Here is a 24199-nt window from a genome sequence, read left to right on the forward strand (position 1 = left end):
GTGTGTCAAGTAACACATTAGCACAGTACACAGGACTACATGAAGTACAAATGTGTGACTGTGTAAGACGAGGACAATAAAAATACGGACACTTTAATTAGATAGGACAATGGTATATTACTGGATGTGCTATATGACATGGATGAAGAAGTACAGGTGTATATAGTAACATCATATCATCAGAAGTATTAAAATACGTGGCTAATTTATTGGATTAAACTATTATTGCGCTAACACTAAACTCTACTGTGGATAAACTTTAATTTACTGTGGTATGCAGCTCTAAAATGGCTCACAGCCCTCATAGTGTTTTATTTTTTTTCTCATATAATCTGTAGGCGTGTACAAGTTCAGTTCAGTGACAGCGTCCATAATTTAAGGCAACTAATCAATATTAATTAACACCGGTGGGGTAATTAATTAGCTGTGTATTGTGAAATTGTGCTCTGCATATCCACTGCGATTGAGCATTGCATGATTGAGGGCTCTGTCGAAAGCTGTTTGCCGGTGCATTTTGCCTCTCTGCTGGGGTTTTGCTCTTCCTCTGCATGTCCCAGCAAGATAAGTCTTTGGGACTGATGTTCCTACAGTGGGTCCCTGCTGATTTTCTTGGAACACAGACAACAGATGACACCATTTCTCTGCTTCACCTTGTCTCTCTGTGTGACGTACCGTGCATAAGCACAGGATTTGTTTTTCCTTACATGTAGTTGCACACTTTAACCACCATCCTGAGGCTTAGTAATAGCCGTAGTTGTCTTATTACAGGCAGCACCACAGGGATCATAAAAGATAATAAAAGCCAGGACACAGGAACTATGTCAGACTCATAACATGCCAGCACCTTACAGGAGAGCACTTCCTCTTGCAGTGCTTCATGCACTTCTATCATGACCAAAAAGGGATAAAACCTTTTCCTTTTCCTTTTTTTTTAAGAACAAAAGGTCCTTAACTGTTTTTAAGTTCAAGCACTTCAAGAAACGCACCATTGTCTCTTTTTCATTCCAGAGAGATAACTTTCACGCTTTGTTCTGTTCCTTCACTCCTCTTTTTCTTCTTCTTTCATTGAGCTTGTTGTTAATAATGGATAAAATCTTCTCGCAGCACACCACAAACATCTGGTGAGCACAATTGTAAGAACACTTATGGCAAACATTTCACTTTGAAGTTCACATCCTGTGTATAATTATTTTATCACCAAACAATAATGGCACATGGTTTTCCATTTGTGGAATAAAAAAGGTGTTTTCCCTTTAGTTCAGGTTTAAGTATTGCTTTCACATCCCTACCATTACAATTGATGATTAGATGGTGCACGATGGTGCCCGACAGAATGTTAAACAGTGAACCAGCTGCAGTTTGATAGAACAGGATGTTCTTTTCATGCTGCCACCTTACTAAAGGTACCTGAAACCATGCTGCTTCATTAATTCTTCTTGTTTCATTGTCCTCTTAGGTTTCATGTATAGCTTTCCAACTGGTATATATTAATGTGCCAGTCATTTGTATTGTCTCACCAAGTGTCTTATTGTTCACCTGCTCATAATTTCTTCTGTTTTTCCTGCCAAGCTATGCATATTACTACAAGTTACTTCATTTCTTTTTTCTGGGGGGAGGGAGTGTGTTTATTTTTGAAAGCCAAGGATATACATAGGAGGGAGAAGTGGGTGTAATCTGAACAGACCCCATCCGAAAGAATTTAACAGAAAGCCCATTGTGTTTTGTTGCAAATCGAAGCGCTTCAAAGAGGCTTTGCAACTCAATGAGAACTCAAAGAGACTCTTAACCCCCCTCTACAGGGACTAGATAGCTTGCTGTAGGATCTGACATATTAATAGCTTTGTTACACTATTACGAAACGTACCGCTCTTATGTAATCTGCTTATCCAAGCATTTTGTGCTGCGTGTGCATTTTGTTGGCTGTTATTTTCTTTCCACAAGTGAATGCTGCATCATAATTTGGTAATTAAAGATACATAAACTTCAGTTGTGGTTGTGTTATAAGTGACGATGAAATTGGAAATTCAGATGAAAGTACATGTTTTATTGGGGCTTGCTTATTACAACCCGTGGGTAAAAATGTGGGTAAAAAGTGCTGAGCCGTGCATTTGCTGGTAATTTGCTTTTTGTACTTGTTCGTATAGATTTTTCTATTTTAGTATCAACAATCAAACTGGTGTTAGATTTTCCAGCCCTGTTCCTAGCTTAAAATTAAATGTAAAACAGTGTTATTTTCAACCAGAAACCTTTGGGAAGTGCAAAGTTTTTCTCACACATCTGTACAAATATTTGTCTACCTGTCTACTTATCTTGAAGACAGTGCTGTTTAAATCTTTCCACAAAAACTCTTAGGCTGTGATTAATATTTGCTTAATTATTTATGACCGCTATTATGGATCATTTTTTTTCTGTTTATGAAAGTGAAATTCAGATTTACTTGTTTTTTTTTTTACAAAATGGAAGAGAATAGGGTATTGATAACAGATGCCTGCTATATAAGAAATAAACACTTGCTGTGTTGTGGTGGCATGATGCAGCCAGATGTGAAGCGTGAAGAGTTACTGTTACTACCCCGAAGTTACGTTTTTATTTTTAGGGAAACCTCCGCTTGCCGAAGTCTTTTATCTCTCTCATACCACAAGTTTACGTTTTATTAAAAACGAATAGCACAAAAGTCTGTAGTTACATGAATGTTGTTAAACATCTGTTAAAGCCTTTCTATGGCTTTACCTGAATTTATTTGCAGCTTTAGAGTGTTACAAATGGGTGACACTGGAGTCTCTTTCAAGCCTCCTCGAAAAATATGCTTAATAAACATCTCCTCAGAGAAAAGAGGAGTGAGAGAGCTTTAGTCTAATCGTTGTTCTGTAAAATTAGACATCTTCTGCCTAAGAATTGAGAATTGAACGGCACTTAAATATAAGCAGATGTAATTGCCATATTAAGGGGATTAATGATGATATTCCAGCATGCTGCATAATTAAGCGTTCCTCAGATTGTAACGTCTGGGCTGAGTGACTCATTTGACCTGTGAGCTTGTCAACTCATGTTTAACCTGTAAGCTGAGAACTCGATAACAGCAGAGGGAGGGGGTTCATGCGGCTGGAGGTTTGTCTGTCAAACGTAGGCCAGCCCACACGCTGCTCGGGAATTTTTGGGCTGTATTCTTTTGGCCCCTGTTTTTTCCACTCCTTTGCGCTCACGTACATGAGAAAAAGAGAGCGAGTGAGGGAGAGAGAGAGAGTGAGAGAGAGGGAGGGAGAGAAAGAGAGGGAGCAAAAGGAGCATTGTGTGTAATACAGGGACAGATCGTGAAGGAGCACAAGAGGGAGAAAGTGTGCGAGTGTAAGAGAGGGAGGGCAGACAGGAGAGAGGGAAGGGGGATTGGCAATAGCCTGCAGCTAGACTTTCCAGATATCCTTGTAGTGTGCTTATTAAGCTCTTGGGTGCTGTGGTCCTGTATTCACTCTGTGCTATATAACATAACCTTAAGGACTGTTTTTGTCCTAGTTGAAATAGGGAGAATTAGGTGAAGACAGGGATACACACACACACACACACACACACCTTTCTTTCGCCGGCTGGATTACCTTCCTCTGTCTGTCTCGTGCCAGAGAGAACAAGCAAATGACGCTGCCGTCCTCACTGCTCTGAGGAGAATGCGGCAATAGAGTGGATCTACTTACACACAGACAGTACACGCGCACTCAGAGACACGCTTGGAGGATGGCCACAGCTGTGTTTCAGGTAAGGATGGGGGGGGGCATTTCTCTGTGTAGCCTGCGGGCAGGTCTGTGTCCTCAGATATGCAAGGAATCTCGATGCTTTTCTCCCAGCGGTGAGAGAACAGCAGCTGCTCAGAGCCCGGACTTGGCTTGTTCTTTGTAAAGAAACAGAGAGCCGATGTGTAAGTATTCTCAGATGGTTTGTGTAATGAACGGGAAAGGAGACGGCAGTGTGCAAGGCTGTGTGTGTGCACGCTTAGAACGAACGTTGGCATGTAGAGATCTTGTTGATGTGAGCTGTGGTCACAAAGCGTGGGATTGTAGCCGGTAAACTGAAGGACAGAGGTACAGTAATTGCGGTGGGTTTTTTTTTTTCTTTCCTTAGTAATTGTGAAGGCTGAAAGAGAAATGAGTAAGCACAATTTAAGGGAAATAGTGTATGTCTCACTTCACTCTGTTTACCATGTTTTTGCAAATGCTTATCACCCTTTAAGTTCAGATTATCTGATAGTAATAACTGAAGGTGACTGGACATACTTGTACTGTAATGGTGCAGATGCTAATGAACACTTTTATGTCAAGAGATTTATTGGCTTTACTTACCAGTACAGATTCAAGATTTCCCAACCAGGCTAATGACATTGACTTTATAGTTCTCAACAAACCAGAGATCTGGATGAACTACAAATCTGGAAAACTTTTCTATTTTCAATACCAATATCAGAGCTATGGGTATCAGCTTGTACTTGATACTGATCCAACGTGGATATCCTCTTAATAAGTAGTAAGTAAGCCGACTCTCTGAGAGCTTCTGTTGCCAAATTGTGAGAATTGTGACATTACTGCTGTGATATGATTGATTTCTCCCCTCTTTATGGGTATGAACTGTGTGCTCTCAGTGTTTTCTGGATAAATACATACTAGTATATAAAATCTGACAGATTAAATTTAGGAATTATAAATTTGTAAAAAATCCTGCTGGTCCATTTTTAGACAATAAATATAGTCAGAATTAGATCTGTGGATCTATGTATAAAGTCTTTAAATGGTTGAATGATTTACTCCACCCACTAATCTATACATTTTGTTTTTGGTAACACACAATTAAATAAAAAAAATTCATTCAAATGTCATTCTGGGACTCAGACATTCTGTGACAATCTGTGAACATCATGAACAATGATGATGATGTGTGTGTGTGTGTGTGTGTGTGTGTGCGTGTGTGTGTGTGTGTGTGTGTGAGTGATGTGGAGGATTCAGCCCCAGGCTAGGCATTCCCCAGTGCGGCTTAGACGCTGTGTCTACTATAAGAATCCGTATTGTTTGGGGTGAAAGTGAGAGTGTTATCCCACAGTAAGGGCACTCAGGGCTAATTTGTGACAACAGCAAGCGGGTTGACCTTCCTTTCTACTGTAACAACTGCGCCTGACAGCATGACAAAGCTGCTGTTAAAGGGAAGACAATAGATGTCCTCCTGCGGCATGCTGTCTGCTACTGGCTGTCTGAGTGTGTGTGTGTGTGTGTGTGTATGTGTGTGCACTTGTTTCTTACTATTAGACAGATAGCTTGGTCAGTGTGCCTTATTCTCACCATTCTGACAACCTTGCACTTAAAATCACCAGTATTCATTTCTTGACCTGCAGGTCGGATGTCACAATGACAACACAAAGTATCAAACAGCAGCACTGGTCATTTATATAAGAAGGGAAACATAACAGGCAGATTTTTCTAGGTAAAACAGCAACAACAGGGTGGCATGACACAGCCCAACACATAGAGTTACCACTGCCAAAAGTTTTTCAATGAAAGCAGAGCCCAAAGAATTTTATTTTTCCTATACCACAGTAATACCATCAAATAAATTATGTATTCATTAAACACACACACACACACACTCACACACACACACAAGCAAATTAGTTCCTTTTATCACTTACATTATAGCAGCTATAAACAGTTGTTCCCTTACCAGCTTCTCTTAAATTTTCCTCTCTTGTGAAGTTAATTACAACAAAAAAAAAAAACTAGTCACGTTAACAAGAAAGCATCCTGAAACATTCCTGTGAAAGACGTTACTGCTTTACTTCTGACAGTTACAGTGCTGACACAATAGACTCCTTCAAAATGTCCTTACCCTCAACACTTTTTTAATGTATGTTCTGTATATATGGAACATCCACACACCACCCCTGTGTAAGCAGTTTCTGTAGAAATGATAGTAACACCAAAGCAGCATATTAATATATTAAGATTAATATAAACCTTGTGCCTGTCACAATTGCAGTAAAATACAATTAAGCAACACTTTCTGACCAATTATAATTGATTATCAGTGCTGTGGTAAAGGTCAACATGACGTCACCATGAAAGACCGTAATTAACAAATGTCATTGTCTTATCCTGACTTGATCAATGTAATGCACATTCTTGTGTAAAGGCTCATCCAAAAATCTGCTACAGTCCACATCCACACCCCATCTTGACCGTAAATACCCCTATATATCAGCATCTTTCTGACATACGTCCGTTTACCATATTAAAATCACGTGCTCTTCCCCATCGCTTTATTGCTCCATTGCTTTCATCCATGGGAAACTTCCCACGGTTCATTCTTTTGGCGTGGCCTGTGATGCAATTATGACTAATTTAGCTGAAATTAAGGGAGGAAAGAGCTGTTGAATCTGTGCTGGAACGTATTTATCACAAATCTTAATCTGGACTGGCGAGAATGTGCCGCATCATTTTCTTATAAGGGTAGCTTTCTGACTCACTTCATTTGATTGCTGTGCTACTTGCAGTATGTTTGCACTCTTTTTCTCTATTGCTGTTCACTAGTTTTCCTGTAAAGCCATAATTTTTCCACGTAACATGTCCAGACGGTTTTAACTGGGTAAACAATAAAAAAAGTCACCCAGTTTGTACTGCTTTACTCACGCTAGCTCGCCTGAGCATGGGAAAGACGAACATCCACTGGCCGGGGTCCAAAGATGGACTTTAATGTTGGCTTTGTGTTAAGCATTTCACTTCAGCAGCTGTATCCATGCATTGCACAGCAACAGTGCATGTCATAACACATACCCTCATGCAATAAAACGTCACCGATCTGCTGGCTAAGCGAGTAGATAACACAGTGTGTGTGGTATGAAGATGAAGAGGTATTCTAATAGAGGTCACTAACTCCTTTTATTTTCCTGGGACCTGATTTTAGGTTACTGACCTGATATAAACTGGTGCAGTAAGATGAGATTTGAAACCAACATCTATAATTCATATGTGATTACTGATTTGTGGTGTGGGTTAAATATTTGGTTCCATTTTTAAACTATTTATAAGAGCGAATGTCATTCATTGGTGTTCCCCTGTGAGAGACGAAAGAGACAGTTGCTGAAGTGCTGAAAACTTTTCAATAGTCTTATCGGTGATTTAGGAGTTGTGATGTCATCATGTCACCTCCACCTAAACATAGAGGGATACAGTACAGCAGAAGTGTAGTGCCTTTCTACCATGTGAAATTTTGTTGTTTAGAAATGGGCCATTATGAAAGTTCAAGGATCATTTCATACCATGCTGGAAAGATCTCTTCAGTGATTCTATATAAGCTGCCAGTAAAATAAAAAATTTGAATTGCTTTGGCATTACCTATGCACATCGGTATGCTGTCTGTATTCTAAACAGGTAGAACTGAATGAAACCTGATTTGAAACTAAGACTCTTGAAATGCTCATAGAAAAGGTATGGTATTCTTCTCCAACCTCCATCACTACTCATTTGCAAAATAAAAGCATTGTTATGAGTCTGCAGAGACATAGTTCAGTTTTATGATGCTTTGACTTATGAATTTGACTCCACTGAGCAGTTATGTGGAGTCCCCAGGACCAGTATCTGATAGTCCTCCTAATACATCTGATCTGTCCAAAACAGCTCGGTGGCCTTTATTGAGTCATGCTGAGAAAATACCTTAAAGATGTCAACTTTCCCCAAATTGGAAAGCTGTGTACCAGCTGATAGAGTTCAGAAAAGGCAGCTGAAAAGTTTCAGAATCCAGCAGAGTGGGAAAGTGAGGAGTGTTTCATGGGCAAAGGTTACACTTTTACAAGGTCACAGTAAATTAGCAGGAAATCTTCAGAGGTGATAAGGCATCACTCAATTCTGCTCCTCTCAAAGAAGGGAGGTGAGGAAGGAAAGCCTTCTCGTAAATGTGTTAAGGGCCAGAATGAGTTGCTGGTTGAGGCAGGAAGACACAGACATTCCTGTGCAGGAGAAGGTGTTGGGAGGAAAAACGTGTGATTTAAGAGCGTCTTCACGGCTCTGTTCCTACTCAACCACACAAGGTTCTCTGCAGTTTGAAAGCAAACCACAGCCATCTGGGCCAATGGTTTATGGGTGCAGTTTGGTAGAAAGGCACGGCACAAAATCTGTCATTGATGTAGTGCTATACGGATGGAGAGGCACGAAAGTAGAGAGATACAAATGGCAAACATGAGCAGAAACAAAATTGGAAACGCTATTGGAATATAAATGAAGTGTTTTATGCACAATGTAGGGAAGGGAAGGAAAGATAGTGGCTTGGTTACTTCCTTACAGAGGATTATGGTATGAATTCAATTGAAAAATGGCTCTGTCACGTAATGTCAGTGCAGTTGTGGTTAAGATTTGTGTAAAGTAAGTCTACTTTGATAAGATGACCTCATAGTCATTCCATCAGAGAGTATGACATTTCTCCTATGTCCAAGTGTAAAATAATGGTGCCTTTGGCTGGTAACTGAGGGCTTTAACATATAGCACATATAGCATTGGTCAGCTTATATCCTATATATTTAGTCAGTTTCCGTTGCTAATATTCTACAGATGGGTTTGCAGTGCATTTAATTTCCAGAGAGGGTGACGATTGCTTTGGAGAGATACGATATGTCAGGACTATACTTTTATATATTAGCTTCACTCTGCCCATATAGTCATTTTCATTAAGGCAAATGGATTTGGATTTGCTTTTGCTCTGAACATTTTCAGAAATTGGCTCTACATCAGCTCTAGAGGCTTGGCAACCTTGAGCATTGTTAAGGGTGCCAGAGGAAGTCATTTAGGGGCAGGATTAGTGAAAACATCCTGAATTTAATTTTGGGCCCATTTGATACTCTGATTCTGCCAATTCTGCTCAAAGAGGGGGTATGGTGGTCCATGGTGTGTTTCTGCTTTATGAGCAAAAATGCTTATGCTGATAAAATCTCACTTACTTAAAGAAGCACATTAATCATAAGAAAAGTCTAATGGTCTGTGGTCACAACATACCCACTGTGGTCTCCAATTATGGCCAGAGCCAGAACAACCAAGCAATGCAAACCACAATTCGTAATGCTACTGTCATGACTGTTTTTCTCTTGAAAATGGGTAACAGAGACAACTGTTTGACTGTATCTTCCATAGACAACAAAGCAGTAACCTACTCTACCTTAAAGGAAAGACTTTATTATGCTTCTTGACAGTGGCCGATTTTTCAAAAACACTGCATGCAATCAGCTAGAGTGGTTGGTCTTGAACAGATTATAAGAAACTGGTCAAGCTGGAAACAAAGAAAATGATCTTTTCCGATCTCCTGGGTTTTTCGTTGTCGTCCAGCCTGAAGAGGGGGCTTACATTTGTGGCCGATTGGAGCTTGTCCTCAGTAATTAGCCAGACATTCCTGCTGATTAGTCTGCCCGTACTGTCAGATCTCATAATCCAGCGCTCTGTCTCTCTTCAATGCTTTACCACCATTATGAAGTGATGTCACATTAGCCTAAACTGACCTTGCAGCCAAGGAAGCAATGAGCACTGGTACACTCTATGACTGATAGATTTGATACTGCCAGTCAGATCTCACTTAGGCTGAATGCATGTAAGCTGTGTAGATACAGTTATTCACTCACATAGCTCAATCTGTCATCTCACAGTGATGGCTAGGTATCTCAATGGCTTCCATATGTTCTGTGGGAAGCTCCAATCAGAGATGGTCGATCATAGGCGATTACTCTTAAAGCAGTGCTAGAGTTTGGCCTTTTGTTGCTCACCACATGGATATTTATTCCTGTTTTACTTCCCACTGGCTGGACGTGACTCGGTTTTTGTTTACTGCATCGCAGTTTCCCCTCTGTGTTGTTTCCCATCCTGCGTAGGCAGCTTTAAAACAGTTTAGTGCTGTGTTTCAGACAACTGTTGCCTGGAGACCTGCAGTAAACATCCCTTCTTCATTCAGTTTAACATGAAGACAAAAACAAATATTAAAGTTGGACTAGATATTTTAGTCTAGTGTGATTTGTTATTGCTCTGTGTTTTTGTCTAGTGTGATCTATCTTTATTTCCCTACATTTTTTTCTACACATTGTTCAACTTTTGGCAATCTCGTACATTTGCAAGAATACTTGTTAGTTCATTCTTACATTTTTGCCTGATCATTGCCTGATCCACTCTACCCTGTCTGTTATCCATCTCTTGTCATGAGAGCCAAGTTAAGAGGGGTTCTGCGAACAGCCCTGGTGTAATGTTGTCTCAGGAGGCTCGTTCTGTTCTGGATTGATCGATGATATGCGCACTGGGCTTGTTTTCACTAATTATGCAAGGGCTGGATTGCTGTTCATGGGGCGGACAGTGCCACAGGCCTCATATTGTTTTGAAGGATTTAGCAATGCTGCATTATTTAGCATGTGCAGCACAGCACACCAATAACTGCATTGCCAAACAAAATGTAAAATATTTTCCTGGGAATGATAGACAGGGAGGGAGTGGAGGATGGGTTGGGGTGCATGGGAATGGGAGGCATGGGAAGAGTTCTTGCCCCAATAACCCCAAACCCCAGACACCGCCCTACTTTAAGCTTCATGTGCGTAGTGCTCTTATCAGACGTCTTCTCTCTGTGGAATGTTTATATGAAGCAGGCACATTTGGAAGCATTGAGCTTGGAGCTTGTTTGCTTTTGAATTTGATTTATGGACCTGGCAGTTAAATAATGGCAGGAAAGCCATCTCTTTACTCATACAACATGAGAGAAGCCTAAGCTAAGTAAGTTATAGTTCAAACCCAAAGTGTGAAACCTTACTCCTAGGCACCATGTATTTATAAAGAATATTTGACTGTTTGATGAAATATCTACTCTAACTATTGCAAAATATTCCTTCCTAAGAGTAAGTAAATAAGAAACCTTAATTATTATTTTTTTTTTTTTTGTTTGAGACAGTATCTCATCCCATATTGAGAATTGATTTGTTGGAGCAAAGCTGTTCTTGATAACATATCTCAAAGGCCATAGCCTCTATAAGTGAAGTGCAAGTCCTCATCAGCCCATTAAGGGTGTTTTCTCCAGCTCATAACTCTTCCACTCCAGAGAACTAAATGCCACTTTGACTGGCTGACACTCCTGTCTTGCCTCAACCTGCCACTCTTGCCTGTCAGTGTGCACACAAATGTAAGGTGGTCAGTGTTTTATGAGGCTTAGAAATGTGTAAGCTGGAACAGTCTGTGTGTGGGACTAAGATTTAAATAGAGCTGACTGACCTCACCCTTTGTTTTTGTTCACTTGCACTAATTTACAGAGCTCTTGAGTTTCCCTTATTGTCTTTAATTGTTGTTTAAACTTATTGCCTTGTATTGTTAGAGAGTCTGGTCGTTTTTAAATCAAACGTTTATCAAACATTTCCCCATAACTGCCTACTTTCATAAGACAAAGTTGATGACCTGACTATGCAAACCTATTTGATCATGGTGGTCATTAAGGTCCAGTTCATCTTAAAATAGTTTCAATATTCACTAAGGTCACATTTCTAGATAAAGGATACATACCTTACACTATACAGTATGTACTCTTAGCAGTACCAGTCCAGCAACTGTATAATTAGTTAACTTTATTTCTAAGAGTGTATACATGGAGCACTGAAGCCCAAGTTTTCTTTATGTGTAAAACACTGTAATGTCACCTCTGCTAAGTCATCACACCCTATGTCCTCATTTGGGTTGTTTGCCAATCTTTAAGCCAATCAGGCATAGATCAAATCATTTCTGACTGAAAATCATACTACTACTGTCACATGGCTCCTACCTCATGAACTATTTTCTGAAAGAATATATTTCCTAGCATAATGCACTAATCTGTTAGTAATCATAGTTTATTTATTTACTTATTGAAACTGGGTTGAGGAAAAGATAAAGGAAACACAACATATTTTCAAACACCATGTAATCATCATCATGTAACCATGCAATCAATTAAAAAAAATGTTCAGTTCTTTGTTTATCTGGGCATCATACTTTCGTTAACTTAGTTTCATAAAAATCATTATAATACACAGTCTATAAATTACAAATTAGTGCAAAACACCAATGATTGCTCTAACAAATGAACATAATGACTTACTTTATTACGTCAGTAAAATACCCTGTGCAATGTTCCTTTGCATAAACTAATGAATGCATACTAGAAGCATGGTGTCTGTCTGTGCACAACACATTTTCAGAAGGCTCTTGCTTCATGTTTTTCACTGCAGAATATGAGTGGTGTAAACAAGTGGGAGAGGGAGAGGAGGAGGGTTTGTGCTGTCAGTCATGAAGGCAGGATTTTGGATGAGCTTCCATGCCATCTAATGGATATTTTTTATTCACAAAAATATGTGTGGGTTTTTTCAATTCCCTCTGGCACTCGCTACCTTACACTGTGTTTGGGTGATCTTTCTGTTTTTGGTTATGGAAAGTGGATGTGATTTGGACTCTGTATATTGGCAAGAGCACCTTTCAGCAATGGCGTGCCAGACGCATGGATTATTTCAGCCTGGATAAACATGAAAGTCTGCATGAAAAAAAAGCCTGTGTGTTTATGCAAGTGTGGAGATCTAAGATCTTAGTGACCATGTTTCTATTGTCCGCCATGGCTTGACCTCAACAGAGCCTTATTTCCTGCTCGTGACTTCAGGGGACACTTGAGAAAAAACACAAGCACATTCATGTTGTACTTGCCTGAGCTGGCTGAGTTTGAGATGGTAAATATTTGGAGATAAGAGAACGTTTTTCCCTGAAGAAAGAACAGGAGTAGCTAAAGTGTGCTATACTTTTCTGGGTATAAGTTCTTATGTTCAGTGTGTCTTGGTTTAATTTAGTTAACATAAGCATGTAAGGAATGCCAAAACATAATTAGCCCTTATTATACTACACTCATTTGTACACTCTGATAGTATCAAACATGTGCTTCCACCCTCTCCTTTCCTCACAAAGAGAATACAGAGGCTTTGTTTTGCAATACAAGCCAGCCAAGAGATTACAGAGTTTTGGTGCGTAGTTTCCCTTTTCCACCCTTCAAAAAAAATCCTGATCACAGCCAGCTGATTAGACAACTGACAGACGTGGAAAGAAACGACAAATGCGACGCAAATCATCTATACATGATCTGTCAATGTTTATACTGTAACTAAGTGTCTAATCATCTACTGTATTAGTTTGAACTCTATTGTTTCTTCCGTTATTGATTGCCTTTGTGGTTTATCCAGTTGTTGATTGATTACATGATATAGTACTTACAAGCAAACAGCATGTTCAGGTGATTTTTGGGCATTGTTCTGGGCAAGCTGGGAAACATGGTACTAATTAGAGGTTTAGAAAATTTAGAAAGTTTAGAAAATTTAGAAAGTTTAGTGTGGTTTGGAAAATATGTACCAGGGACTCTACCTTAACACATACAAAGCAGTATGGAAACAAAATTGGAGGGAGGATACTGGAGGAAACATGTCAGCAGTTTTAAGGGAGATCTCTGTACTCATGAAGACTCTGATTAGCCCTTAAGCCATAGACATGTAATAAAGATAAACGCTTTCAGAGCTCTCAGGGGTGCTGTGAGGAGCATGCACTAGCTGGCTTACTCCAGTTCAGTGCAGAGAGAGAGAGAGAGAGAGAGAGATAGAAGGTGGTGGGGCGGATGATTTTATAAAATCTCCGGGTTGTTTCTGTTCTTGCATTTGGTTTCTCATTGACTCGCATAAACCCCACTACCCATGATCTTGTCTTTTCTCCTTGTGTGAGAAAATGTTGACCCTTACCTTCTCTCACCACAGAACATTTCTTGGGTGTTTATATAGCTGTGGTGGCCCAATGATAGACTTGGGTGTTGCCCATTCACCTGTGCCCTTGGTAGATGGGTCCCTCCTCATGGATACCACATGGGCTTGAAACAGCTCTGAGTACTGCTGCTGATGAGCACCAAGGTTCTGTGCTACAGCAATATGGAGATAGTTAGTTGGAATGTGAGAAATGGGCCTGAATGTCAATAATGTGTGTGGGTGCAACTCAGCACTGAATGAATGAATCCACCCATGACTTGTTTTGACGCAGGACAATGAGTAGGGGTTAAAAACATGCATGCTGTTGATATTTTGAACTGTACGGTATGATAGTGTGCTTTCTTTTAGTCATTCATTCTACTCAACTTCATCTAACTGCATTAACATGGTCAGGGGTTGTGGTAAAGACAGAATACTGACCACAAGGTATGAATAGTTACCGGAGGGGATGCCAGTCAATCACCACATGTTCTCTATGAGAGTCTGCTCTTCTCAAGAATTGTGTAAATTAATATTCCTAATGATATTCTGTAGATATCTTGTTAATATTATGGGAAGCATGTCTACTATGTCAAAGTGTTTAAAAATTGAACACAAGACACAACAAAAGTGTTGCATGTCCTAAGACAGAGATTTACCTTCATTGTATATGGACATTTTTAAATGTTTTACAACTCACGACTCAGAGTTTAAAGAAGACTCCCAACAGTGATGCACTGGAAGTTCTGGGATTTGTCCTATCAATCTTAAGAGCCTTTGAGAAAATTAATAAGGAATCAAGACACAATATAAGTCCCAACAGCACAGCACATTTCCATTGTACCTGCAACATACTAGTTTATTTAGGTTATGGAAACAGATATGAGTTGCATGTGCCTTGATATTGGAGATTACTTTAAAAGGGAGAAAAAATAGGGCCTTGGTTATTCCCAGAACATTTAGATAGTATCACGAGCGGTTACTTGGGAGGAACCGATATTAGGACCAAGACAGGGTGTTAGAATGACTCAGGTGGAGGAGCTGTCATCACTGTGGACCTGAGAGCAGATCTAAACCAGGTGATGGAAACTCAGGCTTGGATAGCTGAGATAGGCAAAGGGTTGTATGTTAAACAGAGTGTCAGTTAAAGAAGTGTGAGTAAGTGCTGTGCTGGACTTAGCTTTGCCTTTGGAATAGTCGCTCTGGGGGAACCCTTAAAGTTTCCATTTTAAACTTTACAACTTACTGTAAAGAGAGAGGGAGCTCCCAATAGAGTCAATTTTGGAAGCTAACACCCATTAACAAACCTTTGGGCAACACATATTTTTTAACAGTCTACTGCCTCACCTTGTCCGCTTCAGTTTTTTTGGAGGGGTTCTCTGGTTTCCACCCACTTGGCAAAAACATGCATTGGATGGATTGGCAACACTAAATTTCTTCTGTTTGAATGCAGACATTTATGATGGGCTGGTATCCCATCTAGGGAGTATTTTCACCTCACACCCAGTGTTCCCAGCATAAGCTCCAGAATAAAAAAGTTACTGAAGATAAATGAATGAATGAATGAATGAATGAATGAATGAATGTATCATGAACGTTCCATTGTGTGAGTTTGGATTTGATCCTACATGAGCATGTGCGTTATGCTTACAAATCAGGACATGTGGAGAAAGATAAGCTAGAGGCAAGATTAAGAGATATAATAGTGCAGTTAATGCCTGTCCCTTATAAAGGGTGCAATTGAATAAGTTAAAAGTGAGATTATATTTGAGGCATGAAAGTAAAAATTGCAGAGATAATGATTCTGTATTTGTAAACGCCTAAGGTTTGTACTTGATAAGGGTGAGTGATGGCAGAAAATGAGAGGTACATTACCTAGGCACAATATGTCCAAAAAATAAAATAAAAAATACCTTCCTATACAAAATTTCATTCTTTATTCATTTGTCTTTTGTCAGATTACATGTTTAATACCGAACCTGAAATGAAACGTACCCTTCCTTTTTCATTCCCTGTTGTTCAGAGTTGTTTTAACCATCATGTTTATGATTCATTTAGATACTCTGAAACCTTGCAGAGCTAGAGATTGATAGTGTTTATGTATTTCACACACCCACATCCTCAGCTGAAATAACATGTTTCGGTAGGAAATATTTTCGCTCCTCATTCTCAGCCTATTGCTCGTGGAGCCATTAACGTTCAAAACATCCTGTTGGTGTTCTTAAAAGAAAGAACACCCAATCCAGTCTTAATAATGGTTTAAATAATGTAGCTGTCAAAGTGGAATTTTAAACAACTGCAGCTTCTTTGGACCCATTTTGCAGAATAATCCAATTTCACTCCTTTTCTTCTTTGTCCAGCAAATAAAAACAGACTGATATGAATAGTCTTCATCTAGCCTAGTTGTTTTTGGACTCTTGAGACAATGTATCCAGTTAAGACTCTGGAAGAAAATAGGCTAGTTTGTTTACGTTCTTTGTCCTCAGGTGATACCTGATCCAAGATCAGAGGTACATACCTACGAAACCAGATCTCATATAATCAGAACATGGTGCATGCAAGGATCTTGTGGAGATCTTGATTTATCTTATTGAGGCTGCACCCAAGAGGACTGTTAAGTAGTCACTGAAAATTTAACCTAAAATCCCAGCAGTTAAAAGAGGCATGTGTGTAATTATAGCTATATTATTATCTCCCCTGCATGTTATGGAGTGTCTCTAAGGAGAGCTCTTGTCTGCTTTATATTTTGTATTGCATATGTAAGTGAACTTGTTGGAATGTGCAAGTGCGTGGATGGGATTACATAAGCGCCATTCAACCCAGGCTGCTTTTGTTTACCTTCTTTGTCCTGAGTCGTAACCTCGGTCCTTGAGTGACGTGAATGGATGCTTTTTCGTGTGAACTGATTCGAGCTGGAGCGGCAGAGAGCTGACGCTCTGCATCCTGTTTGGGCTCATCTTCATATCCAGACATATCCGTTACCATATATTTCATCTTAATGTTCTAATTACAGCCAAGCTCTCCTGCTGCTTATGAAGCACAATGGCCATTTGTTCAATGGAGGCACACAGACTGGCGATGATATTAGCCAGAGCACTAATCTTATTAGAGTCAGCAGATCATGAGCTCCTGCAAACACAAATCGCCTTTAAACATCATTGACTTCCCAATCTCCTTTGCAAAATAGTGATGGATGAAAGATCTGGAACTGATTAGCTTTTTTTTTTTAAATTGTGGATTGGATTGGGGAATATTTTCTTCCTCCTCAGTGTCCTTAAAATCTTTTAAACCATATAAGAATTAGAATGAGAATCTCACTCTCATATTTCATGATATCCAAGACTGTAAATTTACAGAAGTAAGAGTTATCCGAGTTTGTTGCTAAAATGCTACCAACATTTTAACACTTTTCTTTTTTATTATTATATTTCAGGTTTCATCCTCCTGTGTTCCCACTGCTAACTATGAACTGGTAAGAATATCTCTGTTATTAATGCAGAAGTCTTTTCTTATTATTATTCTCTAAGATATTTTTGCATGTGCAATGTACTCAGTAAATCACATAGATAGAAAGGATTATCTGTTTTGGAAATTAGCAAGAAATAATCCACATTCATACTGTATACCTAGATGGATTTTAGAAGTCAAATCCAAAAGACAAGGCCAGATAAGCCGGTAGGGATAGCGAAGAATAAACAAAATCTTTGAGATCTTTCCCTTTTTTGGTTGAAAGAATGTATTTAGAGTATTATAAGGCTGTATTTTCCTCCCTGCTTGGACTACTAGGACACCTTTGGTAACATTATTTCTTACCTCTGGCAACATAGTCCTTGGTGAACATTACCTTTTTTGCTCTTTCAATAAATCTTCTTCTCTGGCTCCTCAGAATGAATGATGTTTTCACATAAATCATATTTATATAATTTTCCCAACGTCAAAGAGATATGCGTTTTTTTTTATTTGTATCATTTTCAGTTCATAGAAGGTGTTTTGAACAAAGCAGATCACTGGTATGCAGGACGGACGTCTACCTGCCCAGAGGAGCAGATCCCTCAGGCACCCAATGAAGACATTCAAACCATTTATAGTCCATTTAAACAGAAGTTAGGCAATCTTTTAAAATCACCAGTGTTGTTCCAGGGAAGAGAAGAGAAAAAAAATTGTACTTGTGAAAACCTGACTCTACTGAAGCTCGAAAATAAGCATGACTCTCGAGGACAACTCCGGCCAAATTTTCGAATGTAATACTTGGACCAGCTGGCAGGGAGTAAGAGCTGAATTTATATTAGTGCATATCAATGCAGTTAAGACTTGACCCAACACGAGCTCTTAAATCCTGCATGCCAGACTGTAGATCTTTTTAAGCAACTATATGTAAATCTGTTGCTTTTTACTGGAACCTTTTACTACAACTTAAAATTCTTTTACTATTTGATCATTTTGGAAATGATCTTTGCATCAGGGTATGTTACAGAATATGCAAAAGTTTGAAATGAAGATATTATTTGTCACGTTCACAACTATACACAACACAATATGTAGTGAAATGCTCTTAATTTTCGCCCTAAAAATAAAATAAATAAGAAGAAAGAGCAGAAAATAAAGAATAAAAAAATACTAAGAAAAGAATTTCAATAAAATTACAGTGTAGATAGTATTAAATATAGAGGAAATGGAAGAAGGCGTATGGAGAAATGTATATATGAATAAAAAGTATGATTGTATGTTAAGATAGCTTTTGATTTAAAAACAAGAGGTAAGGTCGTCTTTCTATGAACCTGGCACAACAACACCCAGAACACTCAGAGCCAACACCAAAAGCCCATAGAATGTAGAAACATTCCTACTGTGGAGAAAGAGCTACTGAGGAGCTCATCAAGGTTCCTCGGGTGGAAAAATGCCTAAAGGCTAACAGCTAGCTTTGAAATCAGTGTCCTATTGTAGTTCTTTGTGCATTTCCCAAAGAAATGGTCAACGACTTAAGACCAAAGATTTCCGGCAATATTTATTCAGGGAAGGTTATGTGTATTCAGAGGCAGCTTACACGTCGACTTAGATCAATGATCTCTCTGAGGTGCATTTCAAAGTCTCTAAGTTTGCCAGATTTTCTGAAAATTGTCTAACATAGGTTCTTTTCTAGTGTCTAGACCTGTAACTTTTTTAAATGCAAGCACTTACCTTTGAGAAATTGTCCAGGATAAAATATGTGAACTGAAGAGAGATATGGGCATATTGTTTCTCTTTGCTGTCAAATATTCTATGATAGAGAACATGAAAACTGAAAAAGAGATGATATATAAATGTGAAGATGGCAAGCACTGAAAGAAATTAATTTAAAAGTCTAGTTTACTGGCAATTTATTTCTTCAAGAACAGCCCTAGTTGTAAACACCATAAACCATGCAATGGTTTATTTCAGTTCAGTTTATATATTAAATTTATATATCCCTATTTAACAACATGGCTTATTGCTTAATATCTGGCAGCAGTTAATCCAGCAAATCCTAATATTTTGAAATCTATTTTTTATATTCTGTGCTCTGAATGTGAATTGTGTGCACTACTGTAATGTTGCCAAACAATACTTTATCAAGAGCGATGAAATTGTAATGTCTGCATGGAATGTAGGCTATTTATTCCCAGTTTTCATCATTTTGAGTAATAGCAATGTTGTGTTAATTCAGTGTCCTCTCCTGTAAAGAAAACATTCACATGACATGACGGATAAGGTGAAGAAGCTTACAATACTGCTCTTATATCTCATTTTAAATGAGCGTAGCTCATAAAAAAAATCCAGTTTTTGTGAAAAGCAATGTTTACCATTTCAAAACACCTTTAGCTATGAGTATTAATGAATTAGACTTAAACTTATTGTTACCTAATTCAGAATTATTTGTAACTGAGAGACAAACCTGTTTTGATCAAACTCCACCCCCCAGTTCTGCAATTCTGGGGTAACTTAGGTGATCACTGCTTACAGCTATAGTTACATCTCAGCTTTCATTACTGATGTGTAATTTTAGTATTAAATCCTCGCTATGCACGCTTTTTCAACGCTGAACATGACGCAATAATCCTGTAAAATGATACAATGTGAGTGGAATCAGAAGGGTGAGGGGAGCTTTGCTGGCTGCTCTTGATTCCTTGTTTGGCGAATTCCTGAATGCTGAGGGGATAAATGAGGTGGATGCTGCGTCAATCTGCTATTTACACACGTTTCGTACATTTAGTCCGAATGCTTTCGATCAAAATGTATGTTAGACCGGTTTCAGTGAAGACAGCCAGATGTATCTGAAGTATTTTAAGGCTGACGGTAATGCTGGTGTTGTGTTTGTTGTCAGCACTCCATCAGGAGTACGTTCAGGGTGTGCTCTGGTGCATACTGACACGCTCACTCTGCCAAGATGCATTCCTGAGATGTGCTCTCATGTTGGCCAGCTTTTCGTCTTAAATGCCAGGATGATGCATTTGCCCACAGATAGACAGTGAAAGAGATAGAGACAGAGAGATGGAGATAGAGATGGAGGACTACCGTTTAACTAGATTGTGTTCTCTTTCCCCATGCTGTACCGTACATTAGCATCACAAATGTTAATGTTCATGTTTATGGGTTGTAGATGCTGCATTAAAACATTGGCATCACAGCACATAAAACCTTACTATACACCAGAGCCAGCACATTGTTTTCTAATGACTTGCTTTCTAAAGATGGGCAAGATCTTTCAATTAGGAAAATGTTTATAGCTTCACATACTTGCATGCTGTGCCCAGTTACATTTTGTGTACAAGACCGAGCCAAGCAGCTCTTTATGATGAATGATATTTTATCTCAGCATCATTTTGTGTGTCCTTGTGCACGTTATTACTTCAGGCTGAAATTACCAGAGAGATACACAAATGTGGGTTTGAGTACACTCCACTTGCTTCATGTTTTATACTTCTTAGCATTTTTCACCAACACAGCATAGATTCAGTCTCTTATCCATAAATATACATATTAGAGAAATAGAGAGCTCATGATGTCATTATTTCATACACAGTTACATGAAAACACTTGGACAGAATGTGAATAAATTCAGGTGGACTGTGTTTCCTTCCTGTGGCACATACAGTCCAAAGCCTTTTTTTATGGTTTGTAAGTGGTTCTGTCCACTGCAAATCTTTTGTATCTCCAGGCTGTCCATGTGGGGCCATCCTCTACAGCAACGAGTGACCTCCAAGTGATGAAAACTCAGATCAGAAATAAGGCATCAGGATAAATGCAGCTTATTAGTGACAGTCATGTCAAGTGATTACACTTGGTGTTAAAATCCTGTGTAAATTTTGCGTGCTTTGCCGCTAATTTATTTCAGCCTGCATCAGGTGACATAATACATTGATTGAGAAGACACATGAAATGCACTGGCATATTAGAAACATTAAGAAGTTGAACTACTTTCTAGATCACTGATTTTTGAAAATGCCTTGGGAACACAAACTAAAAAACTAAATAGACTAAACAAACTTTAAGTAATAAGTTTTGGATGGTTTGATCAAAAGAGCTAACTAGCAGCAATTGTGACCAGACATCACTTTTAGGTGTGTGTATCCGTGCTCCGATCAAGCTTAATTCACCTTAGTAAACAAATGAAATGCACTAACAGGTTTTCCATCAGTGTGAATGGCTATGATACGTCTAAATATGTGGCTGATTCTCACTCACACACACAGGCAAACGCAGACAGACAGACACACATGTATTTGCACACTGCTTTGTTCCTGATTCATTCGAGTGTGCTGTTGGCCATAATAGGCCAGAACAGAGCAATACGCATTCCACACACTTAGTGACAGTAAACAGGCCAATGTCTCTCCTTGCTGGTATATACCAGAGTGTATATGTGTGCCTGTGCGACCTTGGAGAGAGTATCTCTCTCTCTATCTCTCTCACACACACTGTATACAGGACATAGTGGAGGGTCCATTGTGACATCCAGCCTCTTTTGGGAGAATCAACACGAGGTCACAGGGCAATTTGGGATGCTTCCATTTGCCGGTTCTCACAGCGGCTGATTCTTCAGCTGGGTGGAGGAATTCTTTCCATTGAACTCTCGTGAGACCTGCAGCCTCCCTTGTTTACATGCTGGAAAGATGCTTTCACCTGCCCTTATTTAAACACTTTTGTGCATCAGTTATTAAAACCACATATCCAAATTCTTTGTGTTTTTTATTACTGAAAATAGAAAGTCACATGAATAATAGAAAGTCTTACTTGAGTTAAAAATTAAGTAGCTATTTGTTTAGTATAATGAGTGAAAAAAAGTGCAGATATTATTTTTGTTAAATAAATGCCAGATAGTCTAATAGTCTAGAGAGCAACAGTAATCAGGATGAGGAAAATCAGAAATCAAGATATGTTAAATTACAGTAATAGTCACAAATGATGTGCATCTATTTTCCTGGAAAAAACCCCCCAAAAAACAAGCAACTTTATATGTGGATGTTACACCTAAAAAGGGTTAAGCATGCAATTCACTATTCAAACCTAAACATCGGACCACCTGTTGCTGACGTAAGTGCAATATTCAGTAATATTTCCTATAACGCTAACTTGCTCCCTGCCGTCCTTAGAGAAGACCAATAGGAGGCTAGCCAATGTCCTTTTTTTTTTATTTATTAAATGTTCCAGTTTCAGCTGTGCTGGCTTGAGCCATGTGTAAATCACACTGCTGAGCAGATAAGTAGAATAACATGTCCTTTTTAGGCGTTCAGTGTGGGACACTTTTACAGGAAACTCATTCTGGCCAGATCAACCAGCTGTCTGCCTTCTCATGCAGCTCGTGTACACAGGTTTCAGATAATCCCCTGTTCTGGATAATTACAAGGGTTATAAGGGGTTTTTTTTGGTCATGATACACAACGTACCATCCTCTGCACATAATGTTTTTTGGCATACAGGAAAGAATAAAAAAAGAGCATATGTTCTCACCAGTAGGAGGCACTGGACTATATAAAGAGTGTACAGTAATGTTAGAGTTCTCCCACAACCTTCTCCTTTTAGCATGTTTTGTCTTTCCTGCAGATTGGATCTGTTTTAAAAATGAGTCTCTGTGACTAAATGTGTACTCACTCTGGAAAAAGTACAAGCCATTTTTTTTTTCTTCTAATCATTCATCAGACAAGTATAGCTGTATTCATGAAGTGCTGTGGTTTGAGGAATTTTCACTGGAGCATAAATCCACGCTTAACTGCTATTCACATGAAAGTTATTAAAATATCTACCTGTTTCCTAGACTACAGAAAATATGAAACAAGAACTGGATGGTTTCAAATAAAAACTTGAAATGAACTGTAATAAAACGTTTTATACCACAGCACTGTTGGATCCAATTTGGTCAGAAGGTTTTTACATACATTTATTTTATTTTATTTTTTTTAAGAGCAGCTCTGAGAGTAATTGGAGACCGTTACTCTATAGTAACAGATAACTTACAGGGATGGACATTCAAATAGTCTAAGCTTAATAATAAACAAATTCAAAACATGTTTTACAGAACAACTAAAAATACATATTTTGTGATGCTTTCTATGAAGAGATATTTATTTAACAATTGCGAAGGAGTCACCAGTATCAGTGCTTTGTAACAACCAAAAGGCAAACCTGTAACCATTCCACTGCAGTATAGATATTAGGGTGGAGTACAAGCTGTGATTTTTACAGAACAGTGTAGGGGGAAAAAAAGTTTTAGGAAACCTATGTGATGGGAAAACAAAGAAACCAAACAAAGGCAATATATTTAGAGATTGTGAGCCATGTCAGGAGAGGAGGAAGAGAGTCAGAGAAACCCCAGCACACACCCAGCATTTCCTCTTTGCAACCCTAAACAGAGCTGACCAGATGTGATGGAGAATATGAATGTGGATCACATTATAATGAGCCATTCTGAGATCATCCTATTTAAAGTAATGTGTATGTCTCATAGTTCAGAGTATGAAATGATTGCTGCACAGCTTAACACTGTATGCAAATACAATACATAGAACCAGTACACGTTTTTATCAAAGCATGAAACAAATGTAAAACACATATAACAATTTCTCCTAAATAGCTACATGGGAAATGTAAGAAATAACTGGATAATATGTATGGGACATTGCAGGAAGTGATGTTATCGTAAAATAATCCACAGGGAGCATGGAGTTATGAAGCCTAGAACCAAGTGGAGTTACTGTACTGTTACCAGACCAGAATTGATTATTTTCCAATAATAGAACATCCAGTTTTCTTTTATTACTTATACACCACAGCAATTTGCCATCTTTAATTTAATGAAGAATGAAATATTGTGCTTGTCATCCATTTATAATCAAATGTAATGTTGTGGAATGTATGCAAAACAAGTTCCTTTCATCACTTATAATATAGCAGCTATACACAGTCATT

The 24199-nt window shown here is 38.7% G+C and overlaps 1 protein-coding gene across 12 annotated transcripts in view; it reads left to right on the forward strand.

Annotated features, from left to right (window-relative positions):
• Positions 1 to 24199, forward strand: part of tns1b (tensin 1b) — a 233015-nt gene that overhangs the window by 139977 nt on the left and 68839 nt on the right. For 10 of the 12 annotated variants that reach the window (XM_058391898.1, XM_058391893.1, XM_058391897.1 and 7 more), the window contains exon 4: positions 17211 to 17249. In XM_058391898.1, coding sequence (XP_058247881.1) covers positions 17211 to 17249 — 39 coding nt within the window. Of the gene's footprint in view, positions 1 to 3296; positions 3748 to 3851; positions 3908 to 17210; positions 17250 to 24199 lie in introns of those variants that run through there. The other 2 variants (XM_058391904.1, XM_058391905.1) reach the window with 2 other exon arrangements.

The sequence above is a fragment of the Hemibagrus wyckioides genome, linkage group LG06 (assembly GCF_019097595.1).
Source record: "Hemibagrus wyckioides isolate EC202008001 linkage group LG06, SWU_Hwy_1.0, whole genome shotgun sequence".
In the NCBI taxonomy this organism is placed as follows: domain Eukaryota; kingdom Metazoa; phylum Chordata; class Actinopteri; order Siluriformes; family Bagridae; genus Hemibagrus; species Hemibagrus wyckioides.